This window comes from Temnothorax nylanderi, unplaced genomic scaffold (genome assembly GCF_030848795.1).
Source record: "Temnothorax nylanderi isolate EJ_2023f unplaced genomic scaffold, tnyl_v1.0 TNYL_tig0053_pilon, whole genome shotgun sequence".
Classification (NCBI taxonomy): Eukaryota; Metazoa; Arthropoda; class Insecta; order Hymenoptera; family Formicidae; genus Temnothorax; species Temnothorax nylanderi.
Genome location: NW_027249115.1, coordinates 308,008 through 328,960, shown reverse-complemented (window position 1 = coordinate 328,960; position 20,953 = coordinate 308,008). Strand labels below are relative to the sequence as shown.

At 40.7% G+C, this 20,953-nt stretch overlaps 6 protein-coding genes across 8 annotated transcripts; 2 read left to right on the top strand and 4 right to left on the bottom strand.

Moving 5' to 3' along the window:
* Nucleotides 1–347: 347 nt before the first annotated feature.
* On the bottom strand, nucleotides 348–1,567 carry LOC139772749 (soma ferritin-like; the record flags this gene model as incomplete). Its single annotated transcript, XM_071706646.1, has 3 exons — nucleotides 348–611; nucleotides 861–1,052; nucleotides 1,370–1,567. Coding segments are annotated over 3 exons (627 nt in total), but the record flags the coding sequence as incomplete, so codon positions are not given.
* A 692-nt stretch (nucleotides 1,568–2,259) lies between these two features.
* On the bottom strand, nucleotides 2,260–3,769 carry Med21 (mediator complex subunit 21). The gene is made up of 4 exons (XM_071706645.1): nucleotides 3,653–3,769; nucleotides 3,381–3,559; nucleotides 3,189–3,300; nucleotides 2,260–3,102 (listed from the first exon to the last, which is right to left on the bottom strand). The coding sequence occupies exons 2-4, from the start codon at nucleotides 3,420–3,422 to the stop codon at nucleotides 2,720–2,722; spliced, it is 537 nt and encodes a 178-aa protein (XP_071562746.1). The 5' UTR covers nucleotides 3,423–3,559; nucleotides 3,653–3,769; the 3' UTR covers nucleotides 2,260–2,719.
* Nucleotides 3,770–4,586: 817 nt separating this feature from the next.
* Nucleotides 4,587–11,616, bottom strand: Set1 (SET domain containing 1). 3 transcript variants are annotated; one of them, XM_071706631.1, is made up of 10 exons: nucleotides 10,288–11,616; nucleotides 8,413–10,196; nucleotides 8,068–8,340; nucleotides 7,663–7,974; nucleotides 7,311–7,574; nucleotides 6,579–7,231; nucleotides 5,805–6,441; nucleotides 5,424–5,645; nucleotides 5,093–5,350; nucleotides 4,587–4,878 (listed from the first exon to the last, which is right to left on the bottom strand). In XM_071706631.1, the coding sequence occupies exons 2-10, from the start codon at nucleotides 10,162–10,164 to the stop codon at nucleotides 4,705–4,707; spliced, it is 4,545 nt and encodes a 1,514-aa protein (XP_071562732.1). In that variant the 5' UTR covers nucleotides 10,165–10,196; nucleotides 10,288–11,616; the 3' UTR covers nucleotides 4,587–4,704. The 3 variants fall into 3 exon arrangements, with proteins under 3 accessions (XP_071562732.1, XP_071562733.1, XP_071562731.1); XM_071706632.1 differs by having other exon boundaries at nucleotides 10,837–11,616; XM_071706630.1 differs by having other exon boundaries at nucleotides 8,413–11,616.
* A 632-nt stretch (nucleotides 11,617–12,248) lies between these two features.
* Uqcr-11 (Ubiquinol-cytochrome c reductase 11 kDa subunit) lies at nucleotides 12,249–13,223 on the top strand. The gene is made up of 2 exons (XM_071706644.1): nucleotides 12,249–12,473; nucleotides 12,935–13,223. Exons 1-2 carry the CDS (start codon nucleotides 12,375–12,377, stop codon nucleotides 13,106–13,108), a joined length of 273 nt encoding a protein of 90 aa, XP_071562745.1. The 5' UTR covers nucleotides 12,249–12,374; the 3' UTR covers nucleotides 13,109–13,223.
* A 26-nt stretch (nucleotides 13,224–13,249) lies between these two features.
* Nucleotides 13,250–20,856, bottom strand: LOC139772737 (rabankyrin-5). The gene is made up of 13 exons (XM_071706633.1): nucleotides 20,537–20,856; nucleotides 20,268–20,457; nucleotides 20,064–20,173; nucleotides 19,719–19,978; nucleotides 19,500–19,649; nucleotides 16,527–16,930; nucleotides 15,612–16,325; nucleotides 15,241–15,513; nucleotides 14,677–15,118; nucleotides 14,406–14,603; nucleotides 14,059–14,299; nucleotides 13,677–13,932; nucleotides 13,250–13,594 (listed from the first exon to the last, which is right to left on the bottom strand). Exons 1-13 carry the CDS (start codon nucleotides 20,538–20,540, stop codon nucleotides 13,453–13,455), a joined length of 3,384 nt encoding a protein of 1,127 aa, XP_071562734.1. The 5' UTR covers nucleotides 20,541–20,856; the 3' UTR covers nucleotides 13,250–13,452.
* LOC139772724 (uncharacterized) lies at nucleotides 18,100–19,445 on the top strand (the record flags this gene model as incomplete). The annotated part of the gene is made up of 3 exons (XM_071706608.1): nucleotides 18,100–18,181; nucleotides 18,251–18,424; nucleotides 18,500–19,445. Coding segments are annotated over 3 exons (534 nt in total), but the record flags the coding sequence as incomplete, so codon positions are not given.
* Nucleotides 20,857–20,953: the final 97 nt, after the last annotated feature.

The following is a 20,953-nucleotide window of genomic DNA, read 5'->3' as shown; positions in this document are numbered from 1 at the left end:
ACGCAGAGTGTTGATAAGACGAACTCAACAGTTGTGTCTGCTGAACGCGCCCAACACGACCAATCATCGAGCGTCCCGTTTGACCACGTTGCGATTGACCACAGCCACTCACAGAGCCCCCGCGGTGCCCGGAGTTTATCCACTGGACCAGCCAATCAGATATTTTTATTTTAAATCGGTCAATTGAGTCCCATTTCAATAATGCGTCGACACGTGAATTTTTCGATTAGAAAATTTTATAAAAGTGGACTTTAATTATAAAGAACATAACAAAAAACGACAATATACAAAAACAGCAATATAAGAATATTGTATCGAAAATAATTCCATAAGAGGACACATACAGCTATTTGTCGAACTTTCTTCGCTCGGATTTACTTTTCAGAACATTTTTTTAGCAGATCCTTGTCAAATATGAATCGCGCCAGTGCTTGATCTCCAACACCCGACAACACGGTCGTTAATCTTCCCAATTCATTCACGCTTTTCATCTGATCTTCCATGAAGCCGGTGATGATGAAGTCACTCGCGTTCAGGTCACCGTACTTCTCCGCTGTAGCGTTCACCGCGACCAGTTTTCTACTAACTTCGATTTCCAGCTGCAATGCTGTCTACATAAAATTTATACAGACAAAAGATATTAATTAACTATGTTTAATTAATTGCATTTTGCTTCTAGAGCCTGATCAGTTATTACTAAATGGAAAGCTCCTATTATAATGGAAGAATTAATTCATCTGATTCTAATTAAGGCTTATCTAATTCTTAAGATATATTGTATTTCTTATAAAATATTACATTGCATAATATTTTAATTATTTTAAATCGCAACGGGCTCGACTGTTCAAAACAGATTTTACTTTAAATGCGTGCAACGGACATTTCCAATCTTGATCGTCCGGCGGCGATATTGCACACAAATGCACTTTGCCACCTCGCATTTGTATGTAGTTAAAAAATTTCAACGCGTGCTTATATTCCTCGTGATGCATCTGCGTGAAGAATGACTTGCATCCGGGTAAAGCAACGTCCACACGACCGAAATATGCAGCCTGCATAAATTATAAATTCTCATAAAATAACAATAAAATTATTCAATATTATACCAAGAAGAAGAGCATGTTAATTACAGCAATAATTTACGACTACAAGCAAAATAGTGCTTTAAACAAATGTAGAAAATACTTAAAAATGTGATTAAAAAATAATTATAAACTATATATGAACGATTAAAAAAAGGATAATATTATTATTAGTTATTATGTACAATTATTTAATGATTAAAGAAATTAAATCTGTGAGTCATGTAAATAAAGCTCTAATCTCTTGTACTTAAATTTAAACGTGATAAAAGGGATCACATGCCTACCATTGATAAATAATAATAAAACGCCATCAGCTCCACGTTTATCTGCTCATTCATAGCAGCTTCGGTTTCTTCGTGGAAATCAAAACTGATTCTCTTTCCGCTCGGCCATTTTATCGGTTTATCAATACACGCATCTGCTCGATGGAAATCACCACTTCCCGATTTTTTCCGTGTTGAGCTATATATGATTTTTGTGAAATTAATGTGTCAAACTAACATTACTCTACAAATCATTGTAAACATATTTTATATGTAATATAAAAAGAACGATGAAACATTAGACACTGTTGTGTGTTTCTTTATTTTATATTATATGATTAAATATTTTACACTATTTAGAATTTTGATTTATCAATGTAATTACCTGATGTAACCTAAATGTCGAGTTTGCGAGTAGAATGCATGGTTGCAAGAGTTTAAAAGTTTATAATAAGGTTTACGAATCAATACTCGTAACATCTTTTAATGATTTTTTTCATTAATATTAATCTATTTTGCACAATATTATGTATAAACACATATGAATTTAGTATCGAATATTATATAGCAAATAGATAAACAAATATTATATGTTGGTGACAGACAACATCATATTCTTCTTGATAATTTAGGTGGTAATTTCGGCAGTCGATAAATACTAAAATTGCAAAAATCAAAAATTTCGAAAACTGACAACATTAATCAGGAGAACATAATCAACAAGGAGGTTGTATTATCTAAAACTGCAGGAATTTTTCAGTCAAGAATCTTCCCAAATTCCAAGAATTTTCTACATTTCTAAAAATTTTCTTTCTTTTCCAAGAATTGCGATTGCGAGAATTAGAGATGTTAAATTGATTGACAAATCTATTGTTAAGTAAGAGAAATTGCATGAAATAAAACTCCAAATATTGTTGTTCCAAAAATTTCTATTACTCATTTTCTTTCTTTCACCTACATTATAAGCCTAATTAACATATACATTGTAAAATACTAGAATTAGTTCTAAATAAATACAGACTGAGATGAATATATGATATATCTTCTAAAGTGCTCACAGTAACAAAACTACTTTCTTCGATAATTGCGATATTGTTTTCAACTTTAATTTCAATACATGTAAACAATTCTAATATATCAAATTTATATTTTTGTTACAAATATAAGTAATCTTACTAAAATACTGCGACAAACTAATGTTCCATTTATTGTCTCAAGCAATATTTTTGTATAATGAAATTTACTGTATAATTAGTTGTAGTAGTAATTGTAGTCGTTTTTCGAACATGAAATTGATATACTCATTTGATTTTATAGACTGTAAGACGTTACTTTACAATAATTTCCTAATTACAATAAATCATAAAGATGTCATTGATTTATCGAATTAGGTGAAGGATCTGATATCTGATGTGTATTATTTGAAGGCACAGTGTTTATAGAACTGAGGCTCTCTTGTTTTATATTAGAACTGTTGAGATTCATGTTGATCACAGTCGTCGATGTGGGATTTTGCATATCTAACTGACTTTGTGCGATATCCTGTAGAGCCGCTTGAATTCGCTGAAGAAGCGCCTCGCCCTGTCTTACCACCTCTTCCAATTGCTCACCAGCCTGTTGATTCTCCTGTTCGAGTCTGCCAAGACTGGCTACTTGTAGCTCCTGCGACGACTCCTCGCTTGGCAAACTTTCTATTAATGTATCTATATCTTTGGCACACCTTGCAATAAGATTCGCAAATAAGGCAGCGTAATCTAAAACGAACGAATTGTGACTTATAATCAACACGTATGTTTAACATAACATTGTATTATCAATATGTATCGAAATATGTAAGAACCTTCTTGAGATTGATGTGGCTGCGGGGTACCGATGCGATCAAAACCGGGAAATTTACTGGGCGTAGAATACTGCTGTAGAATACCGACGCTGTTGCAGAAGTGTTCCGCTTGCTAACATAAAACCGACGTTACTCTAAGCTCGTTAAGACATCGATGTACAATTGAAACAAAAAGAAGAAAAATTGCATTACTTGATTTATGGTGTCTTGCAACTGCGTCAAGCGATCTGCCATAATGCCGAATTAATACTGATTAATACGAATCGCTCAGAATTAATTTGTACAGCCTCTCGTAATATTCATAACAATCAAAACAAATGGGGAGGAGTTTACCACCTGTCACTGACGTCCTAAAAAAATCTCAGTGCTTCCTAAACAAAAATTCAATGTAATCTATTGAAATCTCACTTAATTTTCTGTGTCTTTTGACCACATTGTCACAACATTCGAAACTTTGCTTATACCTGTTTATTGGCAGAGAAGTTCTAAAACAACAATCTCGCAAACTACAGAATGTCATAACCATAACCTATATACACCTCCGCGTTTTTAGCACCATCTTGTTAAGCCAAATTCATATTCACAGTATTAAACTCAAGTTACATGAATTTGTGTGTTGTAATGCTGGGTCTACAATGCGAGTCGCAAAGTCGTGAGTCGCAAGAATTGACCAATCACAGTCGATTATTCTCCTCAAATCCCACTGTGATTGGTCAATTCATGCGACTCACGACTTTGCGACTCGCATTGTAGACCCAGCATAAGATTAGATTGGTTGTCTGATGAAAAATTCTCTATTCGCTGGACAAATTTTTCAAAATTAGATTTTAATTTATTAGCTTTACAAGATGTATATCTCATAGAGAAATAATAAAACAAAATAAAATAATATAATATAATATACATAACATTGTTTTATATGTATGTATAATTAAGTATTAATTAAATATATAGTTCTTGAAAATGTATATATACTTACATATATTTTTCTAATGATGTTCAAGATAAAATAATAAAATTAATATATTTTCTATAATTTTTATTATAATTTGAAAAATAAAACCTAATCCTATGTTCATATAACATTCTTTTTTCATCTTGCACTTCTCAAATCACTCTGTAATGTCTCATTGACATACAATCAAAAATCACTCTGTATATAATACATAAAGAATATTTACATTGTTTATAATTGCAAGTATGATTGCACTAAATACAATCTCAATTGTATTTCTTAAATGTCAGTTAATATGTTTAGCGGTCGATGATAAATACAAAAATGAGACGCTGCTAAATAATTCTGACACACACACATGTAATGATGCATACAATTATCTCACTTGTCGAAATCACACACTGGATCAGAGGGGTCTCGTAATAAAATAGGAAGAACGCATCTTAACATAATTTAGCATTTTTCCATTGCATTTTTATAAAATGTTTACATGGGGAAATATTTACAAAAATATGAGTAGGGTGTGATGAAGTGTAGAAGACAGGAAAAAGAATAAACAATTCAGTTGAGGGTACCCCGGCATTGAGGAGCTCCGCAAAGGCAAGGGATTTTGTCATCCTCCAACGGGAATTTATAATCATAAGTAATTTCTTCGTTAACTCCTATCGGCTGTTTACTGTAGATAACGATCTTCTTTTGGCTTTCGATCGTGATTACTTTTGCGTAACAATTCGGCTAAAAGAAATAAAGATTTAATAACAATGAAGTATATTACTCCACCTCTCTTGCTTCAAGATTAATTAATATTCGACTTTGCTATAAATCAAATTTTTAGCAATTTTCCAAATTAAATTTTAATTTAAATTAGAAATCTCTTTCTTTTTCATAGAATACATTATATCGCATAGCTAATTAAGATTAAAGAAATGAATAATCTTAAGTAACTCACGTTGCAACTGTGATTTATGAACCTCGCCAAATTTCCGCACTTTGTCGCATCGATAATAGTATCTAAATCGATGCGGAAGAGGTAAGAGCTACCGATTCCAGTGGCTTCGTATTGGGCTTCTCGCAGATCGGCCACAACCGGTCTAACCATTTGTCCAACGTACTCGATAACCATTTCATCGGCCGCGATTGGTTCCATGGCAAACAAGCCCCAATCGTGAATACCAGACTTAGCAAATTTCAATTGTTTTTTACGGAACTAAAACATGGAATTCATATTGAAATGCACGAATCATTGACAATGTTAACAGGTATTGAATTATATATCCTACCTTTAATTGATTAAACTTAAGGAGATCACTGTCCGTATCAATTCCGAAAGCTGTTAACAACCGACGTTGATTGCTTCGTGCCTCGCGTGACAACGCTTGCATTTTGCCAGTCAATGCTTTAGAATTATTCTTTGGACCATTCATTACACCATCACCTCCAATGTAAGAGCCACCGCTGTCCTCCACGTCGTTAGTGCGCTGTATACTTTGAGCATAATGATGCTGCAAGAATAAAACAATTATTTGCTTCGTCCCTATAAAGATTCTGATTTAAAAAATGATATATCAATATATATGAACGTTTCTTAAAACTTTAAAATTAAATTTCTTTTTAGAAAAATGTGCATTTTATAAATATATCAAATGTCAAATTATATTTACTTTATGTTTAGCTTTCTCCCTGATGTCAACTTTGTAATATCCTTCCGTTCTAGCACTTCCACTCGCGTGTAATCGAAGCTCGTCTCGTTTCCTCTTCTTTGCAGGACTCGGTACATCCGTCGGCGGATGATCGACCCAATGCGTATCGTTCAACCAGTAACCTTGAGTATCGTCCGCTAATAAAGCTTCGTAACTTCTTCTCAAATATTCTACGTCCTCCGCGTCTATTCCCCTAGTTAAAAATTCGTACAAAATAGCCATTTCCGACATAAGATCTCGTTCTTTGTACGTGACAGTCGGCTCTGGAACCTGCTTAAGAAATTTGTCGTATATATAGTCATTCTGAATATTCTCCTTCTCTCCCACGTGATTCTGATGACTGCTGTGCACTTTCGTGTATTTCTTGGACTTCTGTTTCTCGATTTTGTGAGTATTATCTTTCGATTTCGTTAATTTGACAATCTTCGGATGTTTTATTTTCATCGAGGCTGGCGGTACACGTATCACCGGTTCTACGGGCTCCGGTTGTACAGGTGGCAACGAATACGAGTGTTCCATGTACACTTGCGAAGCTTGAGAACCAGGCGAACTTGGTGTCCGTTGTCCATTCAATCGAAGCTCCGTCTCCGCTTGATACCTGCTTGATAAAGAATATTGTTATCTCAAATCATTGATTACCGCAATTAATTCTACAGTAGTACGCACTACGGTATTATATACAAAGAAAAATCATTATCTGACAAAAACTTAATTTACAAAAATTATTTAACTGACCTTAGTCTTCTGATTTCTAAGCTCTCCTCCTCCGAGTCGGTTGTAGGAATTTCGCTGAACATTTCAATCTTCTCACTATCCTTCAGGATAGGTTCGTCATTGATGTATTTTGCTGACATTGTCTGCAGTGTTCTGATAATGTTAGCTTGTATAGGACCCGGACTCCTGTGCCGTATAATGTTATCCCGTCCAGCCAAAGTCATCAGAGCTTCCGCGGCCGAATTCTCCATTTTTTGCATATCCGGCAACGCCTCCTCCTTGAAGATTGCCATCGGTGCAGGTTTTATGTCGCTCTGCGTTCCCTTATCCTCAGTGGTTCTCGGTATATCCTTCACCTCCTTGTCCAAGGTTCTACACACGTCAAACGGTTTTTCTTCCGTTACAGACAACTTTTCAGAAATTCTTTCCTCTTCTTTAACGCTTTCGTATCTTATGGGAGAAGATAACGAACTACCCAGATTGTCATTGTCATCAATCTGTGGGAATTCGTTCGAATTTTGATCTTTAATTTTGATATCCGGCACCGGCGTTTCTCTGCCGGTTGGCGTGGGACAATCCAGGGACCTTTGGATCGCGAGTTCCATCAATATATCAGGATCTTCGCTATTACAAGCCAAAGGTCTATGATCGGACATTCGGCTATCTGTATCTTGCTAAAAACAAATCCATTTTAATTAGCGTAACTGTCGTATGTTTTTTAAATCACTGCGCTTATTTGCACTCTATACGCACCTCATCCTCAAAGCCTTCTTCATCAGAACTTTCATTCGAACTATCGGAAGATTCACTGGAACTAATCTCCTCGCTACTACTTTCGACCGACGAAGATGTAGTAGATGAAGAAGAGACGGTTGGAAGAGAAGTAATCGGTTTTTTCGTTTTTTGTACAGGTGGTACATCCAAATCACTATCACTTTCAATTGTTTCTATATCAGCGTGACCCGACTGCCGGCTATCCTCATCCTGCGGTAATGGGCTTGGAGCTTTGATCTTGCGCTAGATGTAAACAGTAAGTAAATAATAAGGTCACACGGTCTAATGTTACTAAGGAGGAAAGCCTAACAATAATATAAAAACATTTTACCCTGAATGAAGGCATCTTTGGCATACTAGCTCTGATACCCAAACCAAAACCATCATAATTGAGGCCCAATGGCGTCGCTTGCTCCAATAATGATGACAATCCTTGCGGCTTCACATCCTCTTTCGTCGTGTTATTGACAATAATATTATCGCCGCTACCCTGAGTTTGAGTCTTCTCCGATTTCTTTTCGTCCCACCAAACTTCGAACAATTTGAAAGCTGTATTTTCTATCATCTTTTTATTAAAATCCTTCTTTAGAATTTGCTTTAGTTCATTTACAACTCTGCTCAACACTCCATTGATGGTAGGTCCCTAAATAGGAATATTTTAAACAGTTTCCTGATAAACAAATCGCGGCAAAATGCAAAGGTCAGTTTTATACGTCTACGTAGTAATAAAACTTGCCTGTGGATCTTTTGTGATGTTATAGTTTGCCATAGCATGTAACCGAGATTGAAAAGAAGAATAATAATTTGTTCCTTGATGATTTCCAATTGTTGCCGACAAAGATGCCGTATTAGGTTGATAATGGCTCTGTAAATAAGTCGTTCCACAAGGATAAGGATATTGCGTCGGTCGCGGCCAATTATAAACGTCATTAGAGGGATAGTGAGTCAAATGTCCTGGGTAACCAGTTGCCGGATATAGTTGATTCGAAGGTTCAGTCTGCGCTATTACCTGTCAAGAAAATATTTATGAATAAAATAGGCATACATACAATGGATACTACATTTCACGTAATAAACTCACTTCCTCGATTTTTTCATCTCCCGAACTTAAAGGACTCAGAGACATTCTGTCGTCGTCAGGTGGTGGAGGCGGAGGTGGTTCCTTGGGTGGCTCCGGTTCATTATCGTCGGGTGCCGGACTGTAACTTCCTAACAACGCCTCGTCTTCACTGGAACTTATGACGCTACCTAAATCCTCATCCACGGAGAACTGACTAATGCTATTCTCGTGAGCTTTCCTTCGTTCCTTATTTCTCTCTGCTACCTTGTCGAAACATTGTTTATATATTTCGCGTGAGAGAAAGGGACTGGGAGGATCTGACAGCATCTCATTGTCACCGTGTTGAGATTTCCTGTCATCTTCCGAGTCGCTGCCAAATTGTAAAAAAGGAGGTGCCATTCCGCCCGCTTTGTCCTTCAGCAACATAGCGATTCTCGTATCTAAATCTAATGTCTTGCGAGTTTCATCGGGAGAATCACGCGGCGTGCTCTTTGCCGTAATTTGATTCTCCTTTTCCTTTTTAGGAGTGTGATGCGTTTTCGTACTGGAAGTCTTATTATTAATCGGCGTCACATTAGAACCAGCACCGTCCAAATTTGTCGCGTGTTGTTGAATCGGCCAGACGGCAGTCGAGGTTGAATATGCTGCTGATCCAGAATTATTGCCCCACCATACATTTGAGTTTTGTTGAATTGGTATATTCTGGGACACGGTCTGCGGGATGTTAGCTAAGTAGCTACTTGGAGGTTGATGGTGATAATTGCCGTAGTAGAAGTCAGTGTAATTTGTGGCCGGCGTCGAGTTTTGAGAATAATTACTAGAATAATTCAGTTCGCTAGGCGCCGTTCCGTAACCCAAATCACTACCTGTACTGCCGCTCGGCGTAGGATAATCCCTATATTTGTTGTATCTTGAATTTTCTACGTATGGCTCTCTGCTCTTCTCCATACTTAGAACTGGTTTTTTACTATTTCTAAAGTCATCTCTCTCCTCGGGCAAAGCCTTTTCCACCGGTGTTTGATGTTTTTCTGGCTCAGGTTCCGGCTTCGGTATCTCTTTTTCCACCTTCTTCTCAGGTTTCTTCTCTATGGTTAACTCCTCGAACATCTTCTTGCACTCTTCCCCGAAGGGATCCAAAAAAACCCTCAACACTTTCCCCATCACAGATGTATTATTCAACTTTTCTACACACGCCTTGGATGCCTTGGTCGATTCAAACACCACTCTTGCTATCCCAAGGTGTTTATTGGTTATCGGGTGATAATAAATAGTAAGCTCTTCTATAGATCCGAATTTCTGAACCATATTTGTCAAAAATGTCTTATCGATATTGTCGTTTAAATGGCAAAACGTCACTTCCAGCGGCGGAGGCTCTCCGCAATAATTGGAATCAATTTTAAATCTAGGTACAGGTAGATCAAGTTGTTCGAGTCGAGTCCAGATCCTTGTCAATTGGGACCTGGGATCTCGAGGCTGAACCTGTGGATACGTTGGGTCACCCGGAACAGTCCCATCGTATCTGCACAATCTTGTAGCCCCCTTAACTAAAAATGGATCGACTAACAGCTTGAAATTCCTCTGGGTCTTCGGGGTCGCTGGTGGCACGGCTGTGTCACTCTTCTGCGAATGCGTCACGTGGCTGTGGCTATGCTTCGAAGACGGCTGACTGGAGTTTTGCGACGTGCTCTGCGAACTGCCATGGGAATGGCGATGACGATGCGAGTGCGCATGTGAATGTCCATGTCCATGACCATGTTTCTCCATGCCGTTCATTGCCACCGAGCATCATCCATTCGCATGAACCTCTGTCGTAAACATTTATCCAAACTTTAAATAATATTCGGTAAAATTCGATAAATGTAAATCAACCTACGGCGCAACTCGTAGCTTACTCACATCTCTCGACAAAAACCGTGTCTATCAGCGCGAAAAACAAATCGTACACGTTCGCACAAATCGAATTGCAAGTCGGTGCGACACAATTTCCGCACATCACTCGGTTCATCACTTAAAAGTAATTAACTTCAATTACAAAAATAGCGAATTCGTTGTCGGAACGTTAAGTGCCTAGGTGCCTAGGTATGCCTCTCCTACGTCAACGACGCGCGATTACATGATCGAGATCGTTCAACAACTCCTTTTATATTATCTCGCGCTCCTACGCGTGCAGACTAGTTTTACAGTTCGTTAAAAGGATCCCATTAACGATTCCTTTTTCTCTCCCTTTCATCGTACGCGCGCGACTATGTTAGGGGGCAACCAACGATCACGCGGAACCTTGACAACCTCGCCGCTGATCGTCACACGAGGACGCATCCTCTCGTCGCGCGAACGCGAAACACTCGTCGCTGGATCGATACGATCCCCGGAGCGGCGTTATCGATACAACATCCTCAGATCGAACGAGCGGAAAGCCGTCGCGTCCCGTCCCGTTCGCAGACTTACACGATGTGGTTCTCTCTCTCTCTCTCTCTCGCTCGCCCTCTCTCCACTCCAGCTTCAGCCTCGCGCGAGAACGTCGTGCAGTCCCTCGGTCCTCCTCAACGGCACATAACCTCAAAGGCGCTTCTCGGCGCTCCTTCTAGGTTGGATTGCCTACGCGACGGTGATCCGCCGAGGACATCCCTCGCCGCGGGATTCTCCGTGTAGAACAGCGTAGAGCACCGTCGACGGCCCCCCTCGATCGCGCGCCTCCAAATCTCGCTCTCTTCTTTACTTCTCTCTCTGCCTCTGTCTCCCGCTATCTTCGCTTCTCCACTTCAATGTCTCTCGCTCTCTTTCTCTCCCTCTTCTACCAAAACCTTTAGACCCTTATTCAGTTTCTTTCTCTCCTCTCTGCCAGAGATCGCGTAACTTTCGTAACGTCCAGCGACGGTGCGCAACGGCGCGGCGTCCCCGTCCCCGAGCCCGTTCGCTATAATCGCTATCGAGCTATCGAACCGATCGTCCTCTCGACTGTCCCTGTCCTGTCCTGTCCCGACTCCTGTCCCGCCGTCGTTTCGCCACCGCTGATGGTCCGCGGTCTCCGGCTGAGCGGGCTGACAAACGTGACGAAACGTACGAGCCGAGTTTTTCTACCTCTCTCTGTCCTCGCTCGCTCGCTGACACGCGCGATTCCCTCTCTTTCTCTATCCTCGACGGGCAGCGCGAGAGCGCGAGGGCGAGTTTGACGCACCTGAGCGGGCTGAGCGTGTTTGGCTGCCGTGTCCGCTCGCGCACGCGAGACGCACTTTGCGCATCCCCCGCGCGCTCGTAAACTCGCTCGCGCGTGCTCGCGCGAGCCCGGAGCCGGCTAGACGCGCGAACGCGTCCTCCTTTTAGTTAGATTTTACTTTTTTATTACAAGCGCTGTCTCTTTCTCTCTCTCCATCTTTCTTTTTCCGTCAAATTGCAGAATTAATTGCTATTACTGGGCGCCCTTAATTGATTTGTTTTCCCTTCGCACTTTTTGCTTTGATTAATTTAATCGGCGTTTAATGGAGGATTCATACTGCGTCCGATATATCCAATAGAAGAATTAGTTTTCTAGAGATTCTGCTAAAACCTATTGTCCATTTCTACCAATGCGGATTAACTTTAATCTCGGTTTATTTTACTTTTTATCTTTTTCTACTTCCTTAAATTCTTAAAAAATAAGTTAAACCGAGATTTAAATTAATCTATATTGGTAGAAATAAACATAAAAGAGATGTGAATGTTGCAACATACGGCTCTCGCTTGGAAGCGTCAGCCAATCACATCGCGAGCACCACCTTATTATCTCCAGCAGCCGATTGGTCACTACTACGCGATGAAGCGCCCTTCGATTCGATGCACAAGACTCTTGAATCTCGATGAATCGATGAATCGAGATAATCGTTCTTCCCGAACGTTCTGAATCTGAAGTTGCGGTTATCTTTAGCGGTTATTTCGTGGAGCTCCTTCCTTCGGAGAAGCTTGGAGGCAGTCGACTTCCACGACATCGGAATATCTGAATTAAAGAAATGTCGAACGTACAGAACTTCTTCAAGCGTTATCTGCCGGTAGTCAAGGCCGAAGAGGAAGAGGAAGAGGAGCTGGTGGATCCGCAGACAGTGCTTCGTGTAAGTGACAATCGTTACATAATGTTTTGTCTCTCGAACGCGTGCAAATGTGTCGTCGATTTTTCGAAGTAAAGGCATGTTAAATTCGATAAGGTTTGAGCCATGATCACGGCTCATATGCATTTTGTGATCTTGTGTTTTGGAAAACTTTTTAACCGGAAGAAAAAATTTACCAAATGCCGGCATTTGATTTGGTTTTTAATATAAAAATGACAGTTTTTAATAAAATCGGAAAGAAATATACGAGCTTAAACAAAACTCCTTTTTACAATATACACGAGTATGCTCTCCTAATGAAGCAAAACAATTGAATTGAAATTCGATTCAAATTTAAATCACTGTTTACTTACACAGTTATTCATGTTGGAGTTATTAATAAAGAAATCGACATTAAGTATGCTCATGATAATCTAACATTGCTTTGTACCATTTTAATTGACATCTGATTTATCTTTTTGCAGGAGGAATGCGGTCAACAACCGAAATGTGTCAGTTTCAAGGAGAAATTAGACACATGTAACGACCGTGTCAATTCAAGATCCAACACGGAGGAAACTTGTCTAGAAGAGATCCTCGATTATGTGCAATGCGTAGACCATTGCGTCGCGAAGACTCTGTTTAGTAAACTTAAGTAATTGCACATTATTCCCATAAAGAGCCAACTGTTGTTCGCAATGTTAAAGCTAAAGAATATCTCTCAAGCGTTGTACATATATAATCAAATACTAGTAATAAAAGATTAACTTATTACAGATGGAAATTATATCAACACGCCGTTTCCTCTTCATCTGTATTTCAACTCTATGAGATAGTTTTAACAAATCTGAACAATATGTATACAATAGGATACATAAAATATCAATGGCGTACAATTACACACAGACTTTCGGTTCAGTTCGTATCTGCCTTTTCTTCGTATAAAAAAATGTTGGAATGATCTTTCCTTTCATCAGTTGTCATATATAAATTCTTATTTCAACTATGACGGTTGAAGAGAACCGGTGCCCAGCAATACGTCGAAGCATACGTTGCATACGCGTACCGGCTTGTTCAAGCCAAATTTCAAGATCGGTACATCCTGACCGGAACACTTGCTGCACAAAATTCGTCCACAGTGTCGGCTGAAAAAAAAGGAAAATAAGATATATGCTCGTTTGAGAGATCAACATGTTCGATTTTTGTGTTAAAACGATCCGACGGTACCAATGATGCTTGCGCATTGTGAGAGAGAATTTTGTTCCGCACTCCAAGCAGCAATCCTTGTCGGACCACGGCGCTTCTTGCGTCAGGGAGTCTAACAGTCTATATAACAGCTGTTTCGTCGCTACTTGATAGTTGAAGATCGTAATTCCATCTTTATTCATCGAACCTAGGCACGCTCCGGCTTTCACTAGCGTTCTACAAAGATTGCCATTGCCCTTCATGTATGCGATCAACAACGGCGTGTTCCCATCCAAATCTGAAATATAAATTCAGTAGTAGACAGTGTAGACACATATAATATATAATTTAGTTAAGAGAGGGATTGCAATGTCCTTCAGAATAATTTTAATCTTTTGAAATAATTTTTGTTTTTTTTTTTTACCTGCGTTATTGACTGGATATTGCGACATGCATTCTAAAAATAGGTCGCATATCGTCGCAGCGTTGTCCCTCGCGCATCTAGCTAATTCGTGTAAAGGATTGCGACCCTTGAGATTCACCGCTTCCGCATCCAATGTACATTCGGTCAACAACGTCCGCACCACCGATACATGACCTTCTCTTACAGCTACGTGCAACGCGTTGTCACCGTCCGCGTTTACCGCATCAAAGTTGATGTTGTTCTACGCAAAATAAACGGAGATTAGTTTGTCGCGAGATACCGTAGGTGTATCGAGATTAGGACACGACCGTTGATTTCGGTGCTTAGCGCGCTAGTTTCTGTCTTACTTGCAATAACGCGGAAACGACAGTGGCATGTCCCGCTTTGGCAGCCACATGCAGCGCGGTATTCCTATTTGCATCTGTATCGTTGACGCGAGCACCCGCCAAAATCAAACTTCGCACTAACATCTCGTTTCCCGACATGCCTGCGAGATGTAAGGGTGGCGTTTGCGTAACGTCGTGTATTCTCGAATTTACGTCTACCTGAAAAGAGACGATCGGCTGCAGATACTGGCTTCATATACAATGAACTATCCACGTAAGTTAAATGCAGTACCTGTATCGACAGTAAAAATAGAATGCTCTCCATGTCACCCTTCTGTATGGCAGTGTGCAAGAAGTTCCTGCCTTTATTGTCGTATTGTTCGGCGGCCTTAGGTAATCTCTCTAATATCGCTTGTGCAGCTTTGTTGTTGCGGACTGTCAGGGCGGTTGCGAAAGGCGTCAGTCCCTTCTTATCTCTCTTATTCAGATCTATATTCGGATGGTACAGCAGAAGAGAAATGATCTGCGTATGCTGATTCTGTATCGCCACGTGCACAGGTGTTTTTCCCTCCGCGTCGCGGGCATTTACATCGGCTCCATGCTCGATGAGCGTCTGAACGACTTGCTCCAGTCCCCATTGGCAACATAAATGTAACGGCGTGCATTCATCTCTTGCCTCGTCTCCGCCAGCACCGTTTGGACCAGGTCGTCTCGGAGCATTCAAGTCGCATCCACTATGACATAATAAATTGTCATTAAAAAGAAAAGTAAAATACAATATCTGAAATATTTTAAATAACTTGTTTGTGATAAATCGAATTATCATTTTTTTTCTCGATTAAAAAAATTTGCGCACCTTCTGATCAGAAACTGTGCGATATCCTCTTTATTATCGTCGATCGCTCTGTGTAACAACGTTTGCTGACAGCCGTCGGGGCCGGGACCCCAACAATCGGTGTCCGCTCCGTGTTTAACCAGGATTGATGCAGTATCTTCTTGATCCGAGTCCAAAGCGTCCCACAACGGGCATCCTATTGAGGTATCTACGCCTCGCCTGCAAAGAGCTTCCACCACTTCGCCCAGTCTACAATGTACGCATAGTTGTAACGGCGTTTCTCCATTGGCTGTTCTGCACATACAAAATATAATTGTCAATAATTGTAAAAGATTGAGACTATGGTTGCAAGTAGATTTCTGTAAGTTTCAATTATTAATTATTAAACTCACTTTGCGTTCATGTCAGCACCATTTTCTAACAGAAATATCGCTGTAGCCGAATCCTCCTTCAATATCGCCTGATGCAACAACGTCAGGCCTTCTTCGTTGCGCTCATTCACGTCGGCCCCAGCTTTTATCAGAGCCAGCACGATATCTTTACCCTTCTTGAACGGTGCTTTAATAGCCAAGCTCAGAGGTGTCTCATTAGCGTTATTCTTAATAGTTAGCTGCGAATCCGAGCTTGTAGCGTCCAACAGCTCGATGACTATGTCAGTATACAGATTCGAAATGGCGAAATGAATTGGCGCGTCGCCAGTGGAAAGGGTAACGACATCGGTCGGCAGCCCGTTTCTCAATAGAGCGGGAGTCAGATCTTTTAAGCCGACCCTGCACGCTTCATGCAGTATCGTGAAACCTTCGTTGTTGGTTTTCGTTAAATTATTATTAGAATTTTCCACTAAGAATAACGCCGCTCCTTCTCTGCGTTCTCGCGTCAAGATATGGAGCAACGTGTCCCCGGTGGCATCGTACGTTGGATTCGGTATAGCGCCCTTAATTAATAGTTTCGACGCGAAGTATTCGTTGAAGGGTTCCGTCTTCATCGCGAAACACAACGGTGTGTCATCTTCATTCGTAGTTTGATCTACATCTATATTCTTCGCCTCGAGGAGCAGATCGAACAGCATCTCGTTTTTCTCCGAAATACAGCTGTGAAGCGCAGTCCTGTAAAAAGACGGAGAATATATATTATTAAAGAACAAAATCATAAGCAAGAAAGGAATAATCTTGATATATTTAGTTATAAACGCTACGAATCCTATATTTTAAATTCTATCAATCATATAGCTTTTGCATTACTCGAAATATAACGTAAAAGCTAAAAATTTTCAAGTAGAAAGTTTTAACAGAGGGTGACAAGTTTACCATCCCCGGTGGTCTTGTAAGTTCGGATCGATTCCCGCTTGGAGTAATCTCGATCCAACCGCCAGCATGTTTTCCGTATTGTGCTTCGCCACTAGATGCAAGGCAGTGCAGCCTTCCAGTTGCTTAAGGTCAGCCGCATTCTTCGCGCCCTCGTTAATTTTCACAGCCTCGCATAACTTCTGCACGCTGCCATTGTTCTCCAGCTGCTCGATTATGAATTCGGACGAGTAGGAGTCTCCCTTTAAGATAGCCGAATGAAGGAGAGAAAGACCCCTCGCGTCCTTCGCGCTCAGATCCGCTCCGTGCTCCACGAGGGTGCGAGCCAGAGACGGCTGGCGAGTTTTCAGGGCAACTTCTAGAGCCGTTTCTCCTTTGTGATCCACAGCATTGACTGCCTTCGGAAGCTGAACATAAAATAGTCGCAACGTTATCATCAAGAAACAGAAGATATCGAGAGATTCGTCCTCTTCAGCTTGTTTAAAATTGATTTAAAAATTACTCTATAAAACGAGGTGCAATTTCACAGCTTGCAAGTTGCATTTTATTGCCAAAAGCATTTGTATTATAAATCTATACAGTAATGGAATATCTTAACAATAATAAAATAATAAAATAACAATAATAAAAATGATATAAAACAACGACGTTATAATTAAACACTTGTTTGCATTTTGAATGAACGTATATTTAAAGTAGCGTTTCAAATATTTTACTTTTGAAACATAAATATCAAATCATAACAACAGTTGTAGAAACTGAGGTTTGAGAATCACTGCTATCAGCGCGCTGGCCTCTGCGTCAGCTGCGTGCGCTCGCGCGTGCACGTGTGCGTGTGTATACGCGCTGGAATGGCACGGACGGTATCGGGTCAGCGTGAAAAAGTGGAGGAAGTATGGAGATTATTTTCTGATATACATGGAAGACCGAAGGAGTATTAAGGCATCGCCGAGGCGGATGACGTGGCCTGCGGTCCGCCCAACCGACCGCAATCGGCCGTCGACCAGTCGTCGTTCCATTGCGTTTCTGATGCGTTGTCGCGCGAAGCGGGTCCGCGACGGTATCGTGGTGCGTGTCAAATAAGTAAGTCGTTACGATGCGTCGTTACGCAAACGGCGAAACTCTGCGATAGGTAGGCACCGCTTATCCGCCGCTCTATTTGGTGACGGACGTCGATATGCCGCTAGGTGCACGCTAATTAAGAGGATAATGAGACCGGAAAGTCCGATTTGGAAACATCGCGCGGACACGAAAGATCATCCAGCGGTGAAATCTAGCGATTTCCAACGGATCTCAAACAGAAGATCTGTCGACAATTGAAGGAGTAATTACCTATAATTGTGGGGCTTTTAATTCCGTGCAGGATAAGGTTACATAGGCGAAACATCTGGAGGATATCTTCTATCTTAAATGGTTGGTGAAATTTTAATCTTGAAGAGAAAGGAATAAAAATTTCATGTTAAACGTTAATATAAATGTAATTCAAATATTGTTTCAGATTCTATCATTGTTATTGAAATAAGGTGATCAAGTAAATACCTCATTACTGATTTAAGTAATAATTACTCCTTGATGGAATACGAACGATATCGTGGATAAAATGTACAGCTTAAAGCCAAGTCTGCAGATTATGATATTATGTATCAGTATTCTACCATGTATGTTTCTTTTTATATTACCGTTATGCAGCAAAAGAACGTGAGATTAATGTCTTGAATGTTTTATAGACATTTCACCAGGACAGGCGGAAGGTATTTCGTGTTTCAAGTGTATCATGACGCTCACAAACCCGGACGATACAGAAATGCTTTGTTCCCATTTCGATGGGAGTGCCAAATTCCAGGTGTTTTGTCCAACTTCGACACTTTGTATGAAGAGAACTGTTGAATACAAGTCTAAAAGTAGGTAGATGACCATCGCAAGCGTTACCGCTAAGCGATAGCGCAGACGTTTGTTTATCGAGCTCCTTCTTTCAGCATCTATAGTGACCACTGTTCAGCGAGATTGCGCGCCTCAGAAATATACTTCTCACACTTACAATGACGCCGATAAACAGTGGTACAAAAAGGAAGAGGTCATAACATCCGCTTACGAGGAGGGTTGTTTTATTGGAGAACACAGAGGCGCACCTACTGGCCCACCCGAATACTGTTTTTGCAGTTTCCACTTGTGCAATTCATCTCCCCCGCAAATTGGGACGTTTAACAAAGTATGTGGGGCGATATTAGCGCTCCTAATTGTAAGATTGTTGTAAAACTTTATAGTTTATAGCACATAATGTGTTTTTTAAAAGAAAGTGCAATTCGCACGAAAGTTTTGTGTGCACAAGACAAGTAAGGCTCTCCTGTTAATTATGGAGTACAGAGATCCTTCGTAACAAATTGCAAATATCATACAATACAGAAATACAGGCCTATCCAGTATAAATGACCATAAACAATTAACATGTTTCATACAATTGTTACATTAAATAATTTATTTTTAATTTTGTAATTTCCGAATTTCTATTCCTATATTTATAATTTGGAATAATACATGCTTTTGAATGCAAAAAAATGTTTATCAGGAATTAAAGAAAGTATTCTGGAGTAATCTTTCTTAATTTATAGTTAGAAATATTTTATCTGCTAGTATCTATATATAAGCACTGCCAAAAAGTAAGACCAAAACTGTCATTTAATGTTCATAAACAAAGCATACTTTGTGCATGCAAGTACTTAACATTCAAACTCGAGCTGTGAATATTGATTATAATAATATTATCACATTTAAGATATTTAACAATGACAAATTATAATATTAAATCTCTGTACTTTAGCAGTACAATATTTTCATATTATGTTCATATGCATTGTATGAATTATGTAAGTAATTATGTAACAGCTGATTTGAAATTACTTCAATAAAATTTATTTCAATGCATATTGCGTCACGTTTGGGCTTTCAATGATCAAGAGGCAGGAGAAGAGAACTTACCTCAGCATTGTGTTCCACCAAGTACAGAAACACGACGTCCTCGCGCATCAAGCGTACCGCTGCGTGCAAAGGATATTTACTCTTGGTTTGCAGTAACTTGTACAGCAGAGAACCTGGCATTTCCTTAAAGTCCTCGCCCGTCAGATCTTCCTGTATGCAAGATGTATGGGTATTTTAGGTATAAGGTTAATAGCTTTACTCTGGCAATTGTGATCTTACCCAATGTGCTGAAATTAAGGAGCTGCAATGCTCTTTCAATTTCAGAGTGCCCAGTTCCTCGGCAGCCGAGTACAATCCCACGCAATTCTTCAACCCCACTGTCCCAATCAGATACCTTTCGCACTGATCCACCAACTCGGACAGCTGAAAACCAGCCGCCGCTTTCATCAAATCCAACGTCAAGTGTTCCTGAGCCACTTTGCCCGTGTAAATCCATTTCAGCAGCACTAACGCAACGGCGCTGTTTAAATTGCTCCAATCTGGGAACCATCGTGATAAACATAACAATGTAATTAAAGGAAGAATAAGACACGGACAAATGCGAGATATACAAGCTTATCTAACCTAAAACGGTCTTTTCGACAAGGGCCGCGTCGCTGAAGAAATCAGTCCTGGCAGACAGCACGAATTTGTGTGCCGGTATCTCTTGGTCGATCAGTTTTATACTTATATCACTGAAAACACATTTTCGGAATCAGAATCATTAATCCCACGTTATTGTCATTACAAAAAGACGGCTGAGATTTCAGATTATACGCGTAGGGATACCTGTAACGATGCTGACAGTACAAGGATGCCACCGTCGCCAGGAGTCTGCCGGCAAATCCGCCCTCCTGCTTCTCGGCCGTGGCGACGGCGTACTCCCGTTGCAGCTCTGCGTTCGAGTTGTACAAATTGACATATTGCTCCCGCAGCAGGGCCAGATGATGCTGCCACTTCTGCGCCTCCGTCGGGTCCTCTGAAACGGATCAGCGTCCGTGTCAGTCCGTGTAAGAATGCGTGAACTTGGCGAGGACGGCCAGGTGCCGAAAACTTACCCATGATCGAAAGAGAAGGGGAGAGAGAGAGAGAGACACAGAGATCGTCACGTCCGGCGTTCCGAACTCGGTGCTATTCGACGCGACGACGTTATCGTTCGTGGCGCGGGCCCGCCGCGCATTAACGCACGCTCATTAGCACCGGATCCATCGGCGAGAGACGTGAGAGAAAAAAAAAGGAGACGGCCGACGACGAGCCGGAGCGAGGCGGAGAAAGGCGGGCGAGATTCCGAGGGGAGGGTCGTCGGGACCCTCGGGAGAACGCAGAACGCCGCCGCGACACCGCACATGTGTCGCGCACACACACACACACGCCCACGACGTCATTACGGGATCTGTCATCGCACGCGCACGCACGCACACGTGCGCGACGAAGAGAGACGACTTGAAAGAGAGAGAGCGGCTGTTCCCCTCCTC